The sequence below is a fragment of the Arachis stenosperma genome, chromosome 5, assembly GCF_014773155.1.
Source record: "Arachis stenosperma cultivar V10309 chromosome 5, arast.V10309.gnm1.PFL2, whole genome shotgun sequence".
NCBI classification, from domain to species: Eukaryota; Viridiplantae; Streptophyta; class Magnoliopsida; order Fabales; family Fabaceae; genus Arachis; species Arachis stenosperma.
In genome coordinates this window covers 126,190,352-126,204,921 of record NC_080381.1, presented here as the reverse complement: position 1 = coordinate 126,204,921, position 14,570 = coordinate 126,190,352, and the positions used below count along the sequence as shown (strand labels likewise).

Here is a 14,570-nt window from a genome sequence, read left to right as displayed (position 1 = left end):
CATTGATCAATTCAATGCTTCCTATAGGTCCTACTCTTCTTCGCTTGTGCATCGATGCTTTGCCTTCTGTCCCAATGATTCCCAGGTGATTCTCTTTTTCTCTCTCATTTGATTCTCTGGTGTGCTTCCAATTCTAGTTGAGCTTAATTGCCACCATGATTCAATGGGTAATTGATCTTTCTATTTTCACAATTCTCAGTTTGTTTCTCGCTTTTGAATGCAATGAATCTTCTATAGTTGCCCCCATAAGAATAGGTGACTAGTCTAGTAAGTCTACTTCTTACCAGAGAAAAACGCAGTTAACAAACCTGAATTGTAATAGACTGGAATCAAATTAGGTTGGAAACTTGTTTTACTTATAGAAGATTTTAATGACCTACTACTCAAACTATTCAAACATGGACTAATTTTTCTCTAGGTCTCTACACTATTGATAGTGATTAGGAAGAAACTGCCTTATTCTGTGCTCATTTTGAAAAACTTCCTTATTCTGTGCTCATTTTGAAAACTGCCTTATTCATTTTATTTGGAGGTGAAACTGATAATGCAATTCCAGAGATTTGCCCTAACTTGTTTACTTCTAATGGAGAGCTAAAAGAGCAATCTGTGCAACAGAAATTCTCAAAACAGTCTACAGATGCACAATCTCAGCATGCACCAAGATCCGACACTGAATATGAACTTCCTCGGGAGGAGAACCTGAAGAAGGTTGATAGCTTCTCAAGGTGAATTACTAAAGAACTTGCAGAGGTGGATGATATGCATCTGCAGTCTTCTCCTGGTATTTCATGGAGCACAGATGAGTGTGGACATGTAATAGATGATACATCATTGAACCTGTCCTTATCCCAAGACCAACTGTTCAGCATAAATGAATGAATTCTCTCACACTATTTTATTGAACTTGTCTGCTATAGTACTTTATTATATGTGAAGAATGGTTTTACTCTTTCTTTCCAAGAAACTATTGGTTATATTTAAACAACTATGTGCCAACTCAAATCAGCGCAGGAATCTCTCCGCAAATCTCTCTAAACAAGGTCACTAAAACACAGTTACGAGATAATTAGCTAAACCTCCGCAAAAACAGTTTTGAAATAATTTATAATCGCCCCAAACACAACAACTTTATAAATACAAATGACTCATTAGGTCACAAATACGTTATTCATGAATAACTTCATATTTATCTTTTATTCTTACTAACTTCAGCATTAGAGTGCCTTTGCAGGTATCCACCGCCACCGTTCTTAGAGAAAAAATCGGTATATCATCCTTCTTGTCTAAAAAAAAGCGAGTCCGAACATCAAGAAAATGAGCTATATCTTAGAATCGGCCACTCACACAAAAACAATAATCATGGTGAGACAATGAAATAGTACTTTTGCGGAAAATGATAATTCAAAACAATGAAAGAGAACATTAAAATATATTGGCAGATTGACTATTCAAACGATGACTTAAGTTAAATTTATGCGACAAAAAGAGTCCTATAACTAATTTTTTACAAGTGCTTCAAGTTAAATAAAATTGACAAAATAAATAAATCTACATACCGTTATAAATTTTCACCTTTCTAGTTACACAAAATAACAACATCATGAATTTGGTGTTATATCTAAACTAATTCCAATGCCATTATTCTACACATCATAAATATTAGTTAACTTATCATCTTGTCATTTCTATTCTTCATTTCTAATAATTTGTTATTCATTAGTATTTTTATATTTTATCCCAAAATTATAATTTAAAACCGATAAAAATTAATTTCATAAAAATTATTAGAAAAAACTAAGGTCAAAATAAGTCCCAACAATCAATAAAGCCCAACGCTAGCTGGACAAACGGAACCCAACACAATACTATCCTATTCGTTGTTCACACAATCAACTCGGCTCAGAGACCCTCCCTATTAGCGCCCACAAAGCACAAACTGCTAACCTCCTGCACCATTCTATAAAATCCAGGTAAATGTGTTAAACAGAATATACAACTAAAGAAAATATCTGTATATATGTATGATAATTGATTTGCACTAGAGAGCGCCCGTCAAATAAATGTCCAAACTCTAAACTACGCAAAAATGCAAAATATATTTGGGAAGTTTTGTGGTGCTGACAGATATTATCTGCATGGTATGAAGACAAGGCGTGTCGTTGTGAGAGTGCAACGCGTGGAAGGTGGAAGGTTGATAAGTGATTAGAGTTCTACGTTGACCGTGCATGAGTGAGTTGGTTTCCCGTTTTGGTGGGAATGGTTAATTATGCGTTAATGGCGTTGCTAAGGTTGTTAGCTGTTGATGCGTGAGTATCTTTCCTATCTTTTTCTAGTGAATTTGCATTTGAATTGTTAAGTTTAATCAAGATTTAAATACTTTTTAGCCACTATGAATGCTACTTCGAGTTGTGTGCAATTTTGTTTATTTCAAGTAGCATTCGAATGGATTTGACGGAGTTTTATAGAAGAAGAGGAAGAAAGTGGATGATACTATCAACCCTGACCTTTCTACACTCTAACAGTTATAACTTAAGCTACATAGATCCAATTGACATGATTTTAGTGGCATTGAAAAGCTAACTTCTAGAGTTTTCCAACAATATATAATAGTATATACTTCTTCTTCAACCTGTACGGCCATATTGGCGCCTAACTTGGCTTTTTCCAAGTTAGGCGCTAGATGAAGCACTTACACGCTAAAGCGTGCTGCCAAGGCCACGCCCAACTTCAATTTTCTGAAGTTAGGCATGAAGATCACTCAACGCACTCCAGGACATGCTGCCAAGGCCAAGCCTAATTTCAATTTCTTGAAGATAGGCACCAATCCAAGGAAAAGGAGTGGTCCCCGCATCCATCAATTATTATGCTCGAAGATTTTATTTAATTTCGATTAAATTTTATTTTATTTATAAATAGAAAAATATATTATTTAGTTTTATAAAATATATTTTACATTAATTAAAATTAGATATAAAAAAAAAATTCAGCCTTTTAGCCTCTCTTCTCTCTTACTTCATTCTGCACTTGATAGTTTTTCAAACCCTAGTTTTCTCTCTAAGTCATGAGCAACTAAACCTCTACTGTTAAGGTTAGGATTTTTGTTTATTGTATAGATTGATACTATTACTCTCCTATTTTAATTACTGTTTTGATTTCAATTTCAAGAATTTGTTTTCGTTCTTCATCTTATGAATCTTGGTGGAATGGAAGTGTGACACTTATTCTAATTGAGTTCTTGTAAACCTTGGAAAAGCAATTTACTTGAACAACAGCTTGAAAACAATTTCTCCTAAATTTATAATTATCTGGACTTAACGGAATACGTGACATATAATCCTCTTATATTTAGATAATTAGGATTTTTGTGGCACATAAACTAGTTTTGAACTTAACCCTCTAATCGGAATCAAGTGACCAAGGAATTGGCGATTGATGAAGGTTAGAGGAGATTAAAAAGGTCTAAAGAATTAGGGTTTAGTCAATTAGAGTTTGCCATAAATTGAATCTTGCATGATTAAAATAGTTGGTAAAAAAAGTTAATCCAAAAGATAAACATCTCTGAAATCTTAACTGTTTTACTCATATATTCTTCACACCAATTTACTGCTTGCTTTTATTAATTCTCTGAATTTACTGTTTAATTCAAATTGAAACCCAAATACCATTTTTTGCTTGTCTGACTAAGTGCGTGAATCACTCAACCATTGTTGCTTGTCCATCAATCCTCGTGTGATTGACCCTTACTTACTTGAGGTATTACTTGGTACGACTCGGTGCACTTGCCGGTTAGTTTGTGGACTTTAAATTCTATACCAGCTGTGTGGGCCAGAATGTGACGAGCTTGGATGATAGGTTGGATTTGATACTGGCCTTGCAATTTTACGCTGGAGAAAAACAAATAAAAGACCCTGAACTTGGAAATAAAGAAATAAAAAAAAAAGTCTCATGACAAAGAAAAAAAAGAAAAATTTTAAAATTATTATTATTATTATTATTATTATTATTATTATTATTATTATTATTATTATTATTAACTGTTTTTCTAAAAGTTTTATTTTTACACAACTATCACTTCCTTTTTCTTAGCATGCTACAAAAATATTATAAATCTACAATCCACATTCAAAAGATATTAGTTTCATCAGAATAAAAGCTACGAAAAATCTATGATCTAATTCAGTTATTCTACAAAAATGCAAAAAATCATCACATGGTCAAAAGAGCTAATTGATCATGCGAATTAGTTAACCAACTTGAATTTGTCTATTTACATTGGCTAAAGATAAACCCTTAAAATTTTGATCCATGTTAAATTAATCTTTGACCTACCAATCCAAAAAATACCGTAAATTTCTACACAGTACATATCGATGGAAAGTCATTAACAAATCCGGTTCACTATTCATAAAGATTGATAATTGAGAATTTAACAACTTTATAAGTTTTCTTTAACAACCTTGCATGTTAGCACAAATTCCCTTATATTAACAAAAATTTGCTGGCCCACAAACGGCCCAGCCCAATAATCCAACTACGTTAACCACATCATTTTCGCTAATTAAACTCTCCCACGAAATGGAAAACACGACAACAACAACATGCCATGACAATCAAGGCAAATCCCATACCACACGCAATTTCCACGTATCTTGCTTTAACGATGAGATGTCTGGACAACATCTTATGCTGACATCCTTGATCAGCACCATAGAATTTTCCAATATATTTTATTCCTCAACTAAAAAAAATTGGTGACACAATTTGAAAATGCAAAGTACTAATTCTAATTCTCCTAGACCTTAGCGAATGTCTACCTTATCTATCAATCTAGTATACATACAAAAACTTCAGAAGGAAGAATAAAGCTGCTTTGATGAAGTAACTGTGTGAAGAACATTTCCATCAACATCATAGAACTCAATTTTTGCATCAGACGGAGTCAATTGCACAGACATGAAACCTTGTCCATCATAGTAGAATTTTAGGCCTTCTCCTTTTTCTTGAATATCTCCTCTATATGTTTTTGACCCCGCCCCACTAGTCAGAAACTGAATTGGGCTGCATTTAAAAAAAGGAAGTTAAAATTGGATATTAGCATAAAAGAGTTTCAATGTAAATAAAAAAAGTTAAACTTGTATGTAACTTTGTATGCTTTGGTTGTTTTTCTTTTTTACCTCTTCGTGTCACTAATGTGTTCAAGACAATGGTCATGTCCATTCATGTAAAAATCAACATTATTTGCCTGAAATTTGATAGCAAAGCCATTAGGATTTGGCATAAGAAGATAAAAAGAGAGGTACTTCAAGAATATTTGCATTTTTAAATTCTATTTTACCTGAAGAATTGGGAGAAGTTGGTCTATAAGTTCTTGAGTATCACCATGATGTCCAATACTTCTGATTGCATGGTGTCCAATAACAATCTTCCATTTTGCACTTGATTCCTTCAATGCCAATTCTACATTCTGGAATTCAATAATCCATAAATAAAATAGCAACACTTTACTGATATTGAAACTAGCATCTATTCATGTTGATTGAAAAGGCAGGCTTCTTTTTCACAATTGCACAAGTGTATATATATGGAAAAGGAATCTTTTCATACCTTGAGTAAGTTGCTAACATAAGATTTTGGTGGGTTAATTCCACTCCAATCATATGTGTGTTCTGTTTCAGTGTAGTACTCTTGAACAAAAGGAGTTGTGTCCACAAAGAACATCTCAACCAGCTCTACAAAAATGAAGAAAAAACACAAAACTACTTCAAATTGAATTTTATATACATTTTGATGCATATCTATTAAAGAGGTAAAATGTTTGATTCATATGCAGTGGCATAGCAACATTCATTCGTATAGATATCCTTTTCGTTTCTGATCATTTGTCCAAAGGACAAAGTTCAAACAAATTTGTCATTCACAATTCGAAAATTCCTAACTGGTCCCCAACCATTCTAATAACTAGTCTAAACCGTCTCTGTTATTAGTCTAAGCAGTCCCAACACCTCAACAGGTCACCGTTTACATAATTACTTGAATGGTTGAAGGCTCTGATTAGGAATTTTCGAATTGTGAAAAGCTGCTTTGTTCTTTACTTTCTTTAAATAAATAGTAAAGAACCGAAAAGAGCATTTACTCTGGATAAAAGCTATTTCTCTCCATGCGACTGACGACATCCAATTGAATGTCAGTGTGTTAAAAGGCTTTGACAGATAAATAGAGGATAACAAAAAATACCTGCATCTACAATAAATGACCTTAGGCAAAGCCATCTGCAATCAATTTCCTTAAGGAAAGGGCTCAACTGGGCCTCAGCATCCCCCCTATAGTCATGGTTTCCCAACACTGCAAGCCAATTTATGATTTGATTAATCAATCATCATATCTAAGGTCAATAGCATGATAAAACTCTAATCTCATAATCAGTAACTTGAACTTACCAGCGTACCACTGTTTTTGTAGGCTCTTAGCAGTGTAGATTTTGGTGAATGATTCCTCAAAGAATGGATCATGATCACTAGTTAGGCCATTGTCATAGAAATTGTCTCCAGTTGAAATCACAAAATCAATGTCAAGCTTCTCTCCTATTTCCCCCATCTACAAAGACAACCAACTTTCCTTTCTTAGCTATAATTATAATTTGCTCATATACAACTTTAATGGAGTATTTTTGGAATATCACTTCTAATAGCTACAGAAAATAAACTGTTTTAAAATAAAAATTGAAATGAAACTAGTCTCAATTTATAGACAGTATCATTTTGACAGAAAACTAATTAAATTTTGCTATTTTGTATAAGTATTTTTGTTCAGTTTTTTAAATTCAAAATCAATTGAAACCACATATTAGAGTGATAAATTACAAACTTGATCTCAAATTATTAGTTATGATATATGATTCCACAAATGTTGATAGTATTTTGTTGGATCCAAAATGAAATGAAAGGTAATATTAGAGATGCTCTATTAAAGATTAATCTTGCCACCAAAAAAATTATTATTCTATAATAAGAAATTTCTCTTAAGAAAATGGTGCATGCCGAATTGTTTTCTGCAAAATAACAATGTTCTAAGAATCTGCAATGATGTGAAGAACATAACATCAAGAAATTTGGATTCCTCAGGACGAGTACATTTATCATTTTAATTTTCGTAATTAAATTATCCGGAAATTCAAATAGTTTATGATAAATCATAATAGATAGGAACGAGAGAAAGAAAGAGTGAAATAATGGCAAACCTGGTAAGCAACTTCAGATTGGTTATATTCACCTCTTCTTCCCCAATCACCAACCACCAAAAAATTAAGAGAACCATCACTTTTACATGGTTGTGTAAATCTCTGAAGCTCTGCAGATGCATAAAGAACCCACAAACCAAAGCTAATAACAACAATAATCGTGAAGAGAAGAAAAGATTTAGACATGGTTATTGTGAGTCTTGAAACAAATGCAAAACCAAAGAGGAAAGATCACTCTGTTTTTGAAAAACGGTTGGTGTTTTCCTACATTTATATATATAACCAATCCTCAACGTAATCCCCTTAGAAGAATATTAATAATGAAGGTACTAAGTAACACAAATTAATGTTAGATCTTGTGAAACTGTGAAAGGGACAGCAATTGTAAGCCACTGGAATTTTTCTATTAACAGTTAATTCCAACTCAATTTTCAAGGAGCATATCTTAGTAATATTTTAATGTTTACTATATTTGGCAATTGACATTAGAATCAACTTGAGAGAAACTTGTAATATACTACTACTCACATCACATCTTGTTAAATTTAGTGACATTGACAATGAGATATTGGTCTTCTTAGAAGTGAGAACCAATACAAAAGCAAAGAGTGATGTGTCATTCATATTCAATAATGTGTTATGTGTATGTGATGCATGATAGCTGTATGTCAAAATCAATTACTAGTATAGAATATATATTAAAATATAAAATATATATTAAAAATGAGTTAAATTATAGATATTTTTATACATAAATACATAGTTGAAATATTATTTATTGTTTTCACTTTTAATGGCAACTGCAAAAACCAAACAAGTGGTGCGGTTGATCAGGAAAATAACATGGGTTTGCGAATTGGGAGGCATAGTTGGTATATCTGAGGGAATATGCCCAGCATAACTCTTTGCAAATGGATATTCCAACGAATATCCAATAACATATTCGCATATTTATATATAATAATCATTGTTGATTTTGTTTTCTTTTTTTTAAAAAATTGTATTGTTCATTGATTTTAATTGGTTTAATTATTCTATTAGTTCTCACTTATAAATTTTTAAAAGGTGTAATTAGATTTTTATACTATTTTTTTAATTAAATTCCTACAATTTTTTTTATTTTCAATTAGGTCTCTAAAATTTTTATAGTTTTTAATTCAATTTTAATTAAAAAAATATATAAAAATTTAATTATAAATTTGTTAAAATTATAAAGATTAATAAAATAATTTTAGATATATATTTAATTATATTACATTATGTTATTAAAAATAATTATTTTTTATAATTATATAAATAATTATCCAAAAAACATATATAATAAAATGATCGTATAAAATGCATTAAATTTAAGCTATATGTTTTAGGTTTCCAGGAGGTTTAGTTTCTTTAGCTAATCTTTCAATAGTTAAAAATAAATTTCAATTCAAATATTATATATCAACAAAATATTTGATCTAATAAACTACTATCACTATAAAAAATCTAATAAATTTAGAGTATTTATCGATTTTGGTTCTTAAAAAATTTTGGACCAGATACTTTAGTTTCTAACTAAAATTAATTACTCAATTGGTCCTTAATAATTAACTCTAACGGAGGACAAAATAGTCTTTGAAAACTCTAATAGGGGACTAGTGCACGAAATTGCAATCTAACTCTTTGGCAATTCGCACAACTAACCAGCAAGTGCACTGGGTCGTCCAAGTAATACCTTACGTGAGTAAGGGTCGATCCCACGGAGATTATTGGTTTGAAGCAAGCGATGTTTATTTTATTATTCTTAGTCAGGATATTAATCAAAATTATCAGTTGGAATTATTAGATTGGAGAAATAAAAGAGAATAATAGCGTTACTTGTTGTGCAGTAATAAGAAATATGTTGGAGTTTTGGAGATGCTTTGTCCTCTGAACTTCAACTCTTCCTTGAAATCCTTCAACACACGCAAGGTTCCTTCCATGGCAAGCTCTATGTAGGGTGTCACCGTTGTCAATGGCTACCTCCCATCCTCTCAGTGAAAACGTTCCTATGCTCTGTCACAGCACGGCTAATCATCTGTCGGTTCTCAATCAGGTTGGAATAGAATCCATTGATTCTTTTGCGTCTGTCACCAACGCCCAGCCTTCAGGAGTTTGAAGCTCGTCACAGTCATTCAATCCCAGAATCCTACTCGGAATACCACAGACAAGGTTTAGACTTTCCGGATTCTCATGAATGCCGCCATCAATCCGGCTTATACCACGAAGATTCTGATTAAGGAATCTAAGAGATACTCATTCAATCCGATGTAGAACGGAGGTGGTTGTCAGGCACACGTTCATGGATTGAGGAAGGTGATGAGTGTCACGGATCATCACCTTCTCCATAATTAAGCGCGAATGAACATCTTAGATAAGAACAAGCGTGTTTGAATGGAAAACAAAGGAATTGTATTAAATCATCGAGACGCTGCAGAGCTCCTCACCCCCAACAATGGAGTTTAGAGACTCATGCCGTCAAAAAGTATGTAATTCAGATCTGAAAATGTCATGAGGTACAAAATAATTCTCTAAAAGTTGTTTAAATAGTAAACTAGTAACCTAGGTTTACAGAATATGAGTAAACTAAGATAATTGGTGCAGAAATCCACTTCTGGGGCCCACTTGGTGTGTGCTGGGGCTGGGACTAGAGCTATCCACGAATTAAGGCCTTTCTTGGAGTTAAACTCCAAGTTATAACGTGTTTTGGGCGTTCAACTCCGGATCATGACGTGTTTCTGGCGTTTAACTCCAGACAGCAGCATGTACTTGGCGTTCAACGCCAAGTTACGTCGTCTATCTTCGCGCAAAGTATGGACTATTATATATTGCTGGAAAGCCCTGGATGTCTACTTTCTAACGTTATTGAGAGAGCGCCAATTGAACTCCTGTAGCTCCATAAAATCTATTTCGAGTGCAGGGAGGTCAGAATCCAACAGCATCAGCAGTCCTTTTTCAGCCTAACTCAGATTTTTGCTCAGCTCCCTCAATTTCAGCCAGAAAATACCTGAAATCACAGAAAAACACACAAACTCATAGTAAAGTCCAAAAATATGATTTTTGCCTAAAAACTAATAATATTTAACTAAAAACTAATTAAAACATGCTAAAATCTACATGAAATTACCCCCAAAAAGCGTATAAAATATCCGCTCATCACAACACCAAACTTAAACTGTTGCTTGTCCTCAAGCATCTAGATAAATAAAATAGGATGAAAAGAAATTAAGAAACAATAATATCTCAGAGTTTCAAGTGAAGCTCAAATTCTAATTAGATGAGCGGGACTAGTAGCTTTTTGCTTCTGAACAGTTTTGGCATCTCACTTTATCCTTTGAAATTCAGAATGGTTGGCATCCATAGGAACTCAGAATCCAGATAGTATTATTGATTCTCCTAGTTTAGTATGTTGATTCTTGAACACAGCTACTTTATGAGTCTTGGCCGTGGCCCTAAGCACTTTGTTTTCCAGTATTACCACCGGATACATAAATGCCACAGACACATGACTGGGTGAACCTTTTCAGATTGTGACTCAGCTTTGCTAGAGTCCCCAGTTAGAGGTGTCCAGAGCTCTTGAGCACACTCTTTTTGCTTTGGATCACGACTTTAACCATTCAGTCTCAAGCTTTTCACTTGGACCTTCATGACACAAGCACATGGTTAGGGACAGCTTGATTTAGCCGCTTAGGCCTGGATTTTATTTCCTTGGGCCCTCCTATCCATTGATGCTCAAAGCCTTGGATCCTTTTTACCCTTGCCTTTTGTTTTTAAGGGCTATTGGCTTTTTCTGCTTGCTTTTTCTTTTTCTTTCTAATTTTTTTCGCAAATTTTTTTTTCACTGCTTTTTCTTGCTTCAAGAATCAATTTCATGATTTTTCATATCATCAATAACATTTCTCTTGTTCATCATTCTTTCAGGAGCCAACAATTTTAACATTCATAAAATTCAATATCAAAAATATGCACCGTTCAAGCATTCATTCAGAAGACAAAAAGTATTGCCACCACATATAAATAATTAGAATTTTCCTTATTAAGAACTCGAAAAAATTAAATTGCCTCTTTATTCTACGAATCTACTATTTTATTCATGTTTGATGATGATGAGAAAAATAATTTATAACTTAATTGGAAATAAAGCCAAAATAGATATGTTAATTACTACTACTCCTATATAACTTCTAAGGTAAAATCCTATAATAATACTATCACAGAGTTAAAGCTAGAATTAGAACTTAACAACCTGTATTTTGGGAAGTGGATGTTCCTCTAGTCTGTGGGGTGCCTTCAAGAATTAATTTCTGACGCTTCAGCTCCCTTAAGTTCACATCCTTGCTCTTCCTGTTCCCTTAGGTGCCATGATCTTAATGAGTTTTAGCTCAGTGATCATGGCAAATCACACCAAACTTAGAGGTTTGCTTGTCCTCAAGCAAAAGAAAGGAAAAGAGAGGAATAGAATGAGAGGCAGTTTCGAAAAAAAAAAAGATAAGATGAGTTGAAAAAGATATGAGAAGAAATTAAAAAGATTTGAAAAAGAATTGGATTGGAAAAAGATTTGTGTTTATGAATTAAGATACATTTGATATTTTTGAAAAAGGGATTTTAGAAATTAGGGTTTTTAGAAATTAGGATTAAAATTTTTTTGGAATTGAAACATGTTTATGCAAGAAATCATGAATTGAAACATAAAAATTAGAAAATTTGTGAAAAAAAACAAATTTTACCTCCTCCCCACCATTCTGGCGTTAAACGCCCAAACGCTGCATGTTTTGGGCGTTTAACGCCCAAATGTTGCTTCTCCTGGGCGTTCAACGCCCAGCAGATGCATCTTTCTGGCGTTGAACGCCAGGAAGTCCTTTGTCACTGGGCGTTTTTCTGAACGCCCAGGATGCTGTCAATCTGGCGTTAAACGCCCAGAAGGTGCTTCTTTCTGGCGTTTAACGCCCAGATGGCTACCCTTACTGGCGTTGAACGCCCAGTGGGTGCTTCTTTTGGGCGTTCAACACCCAAAATGTTTCTTACCGGCTTTTTTTTTTTTCGCCAGTGAACTTCCAAATTCCCCTGTAACTCTGTGAATTTAATCAATTGCTATTTTTACCCTTTGAAGATACTTGGACACATACCTGTAAAAAAAAGAAATTTATTTAATTAGTAGATAAACTTTGTAAATGGCTGGGTTGCCTCCCAGCAAGCGCTTCTTTATTGTCTTTAGCTGGACTACCACTGAGCTCTAATCAAGTCTCAGTTTTGAGCATTCTTGCTCGAAGTTACTTTCAAGATAATGTTTAATTCTCTGTCCATTAACAATGAACTTTTTGTTAGAGTCATTATCCTGAAGCTCTACGTATCCATATGGTGATACACTTGTAATTACATATGGACCTCTCCACCGGGATTTTAATTTCCCGGGAAATAATTTGAGCCTAGAATTAAATAGCAGAACTTTCTGCCCCGGCTCAAAGACTCTGGATGACAATTTCTTATCATGCCATCTTTTCGCTTTCTCTTTGTATATCTTTGCATTCTCGAAAGCATTGAGTCTAAATTCCTCTAGCTCATTTAGCTGGAGCAATCGTTTTTCTCCAGCTAACTTGGCATCAAGGTTTAGGAATCTGGTTGTCCAGTAGGCCTTGTGTTCCAGTTCCACTGGTAAGTGACATGCCTTTCCATACACAAGCTGGTATGGAGAGGTCCCTATAGGGGTTTTGAATGCTGTTCTGTATGCCCACAGAGCATCATCCAAGCTTCTTGTCCAATCCCTTCTACGGTTAATTACAGTCCGTTCCAGGATTCTTTTGAGTTCTCTATTTGAGACTTCAGCTTGCCCATTAGTTTGTGGGTGATATGGAGTAGCTACCCTGTGGCTAACTCCATAACGAACCAGAGCAGAGTAAAGCTATTTATTGCAGAAATGAGTGCCCCCATCACTGATTAATACTCTAGGGATACCAAATCTGCTGAAGATGTGTTTCTGGAGGAATTTTAGCACTGTTTTAGTGTCATTGGTGGGTGTTGCAATAGCTTCCACCCATTTGGATACATAATCCACTGCCACCAGAATATAAGTGTTTGAGTATGATGGTAGGAAAGGTCCCATAAAGTCAAAACTCCATACATCAAACAACTCAATCTCCAAGATCCCTTGTTGAGGCATGGCATAACTGTGAGGCAGATTACCAGATCTTTGGCAACTATCACAATTAAGTACAAATGCTCGGGAATCTTTATAGAGAGTAGGCCAGTAGAAGCCACATTGGAGGACTCTTGTGGCTGTTCGCTTACTTCCAAAATGTCCTCCATACTGTGATCCATGGCAGTGCCATAGAATCTTCTGCGCTTCTTCCTTAGGCACACATCTACGGATTACTCCGTCTGCACATCTCTTGAAGAGATATGGTTCATCCCAAAGGTAGTACTTTGCATCTGTGATCAATTTCTTTGATTGCAGCCTACTGTACTCTTTGGGTATGAATCTCACTGCCTTGTAGTTTGCAATATCTGCAAACCATGGCACTTCCTGGATGGTAAAGAGTTGCTCATCCGGAAAGGTTTCAGAGATCTCAGTGAGAGGGAGGGACGCCCCTTCCACTGGTTCTATTCGGGACAGGTGATCTGCTACTTGGTTCTCTGTTCCTTTTCTGTCTCTTATTTCTATATCAAACTCTTGCAGAAGCAGTACCCATCTTATAAGTCTGGGTTTTGAATCCTGCTTTGTGAGTAGATATTTAAGAGCAGCATGATCTGTATACACAATCACTTTTGATCCTACTAAATAGGATCTGAATTTGTCAATGGCGTAAACCACTGCAAGTAGCTCTTTTTCTGTGGTTGTGTAATTCTTTTGTGCGTCATTTAAAACACGGCTGGCATAGTAAATGATGTGCAGAAGCTTGTCATGCCTTTGTCCCAACACTGCACCAATGGCATGGTCACTGGCATCACACATTAATTCAAATGGTAATGTCCAGTCTGGTGTAGAGATGATTGGTGCTGTAACCAATTTAGCTTTCAGAGTCTCAAATGCTTGCAGACACTCTTTATCAAAGATAAATGGCGTGTCAGCAACTAGCAGGTTGCTCAGAGGTTTGGCAATTTTTGAAAAATCCTTTATAAACCTCCTGTAGAATCCTGCTTGCCCCAGAAAGCTTCTGATTACCTTAACATTGACAGGTGGTGGTAGTTTTTCAATTACCTCTACCTTAGCTTGATCCACCTCTATCCCCTTGTTCGAGATTTTGTGCCCAAGGACAATTTCTTCAGTCACCATAAAGTGACACTTCTCCCAGTTTAAAACCAGGTTAGTCTCTTGGCA

At 34.6% G+C, this 14,570-nt stretch overlaps 1 protein-coding gene across 1 annotated transcript; it reads right to left on the bottom strand.

The window, feature by feature from the left end:
• Positions 1-4,419: 4,419 nt before the first annotated feature.
• Positions 4,420-7,703, bottom strand: LOC130979614 (purple acid phosphatase 17-like). Its single transcript, XM_057903090.1, has 7 exons — positions 7,238-7,703; positions 6,438-6,594; positions 6,235-6,342; positions 5,605-5,729; positions 5,336-5,464; positions 5,175-5,242; positions 4,420-5,058 (listed from the first exon to the last, which is right to left on the bottom strand). Exons 1-7 carry the CDS (start codon positions 7,421-7,423, stop codon positions 4,848-4,850), a joined length of 984 nt encoding a protein of 327 aa, XP_057759073.1. The 5' UTR covers positions 7,424-7,703; the 3' UTR covers positions 4,420-4,847.
• Between the last annotated feature and the right edge of the window lie 6,867 nt (positions 7,704-14,570).

Coding starts and splice junctions, on each gene's coding strand:
- LOC130979614 (XM_057903090.1), bottom strand. CDS start 7,423: ATGTCTAAATCTTTTCTTCTCTTCACGATTATTGTTGTTATTAGCTTT. Junction 6,343..6,437: donor ACAAAAACAGTGGTACGCTG/GTAAGTTCAAGT, acceptor ATTGGCTTGCAG/TGTTGGGAAACCATGACTAT. Junction 5,243..5,335: donor AACTTCTCCCAATTCTTCAG/GTAAAATAGAAT, acceptor ATCAAATTTCAG/GCAAATAATGTTGATTTTTA.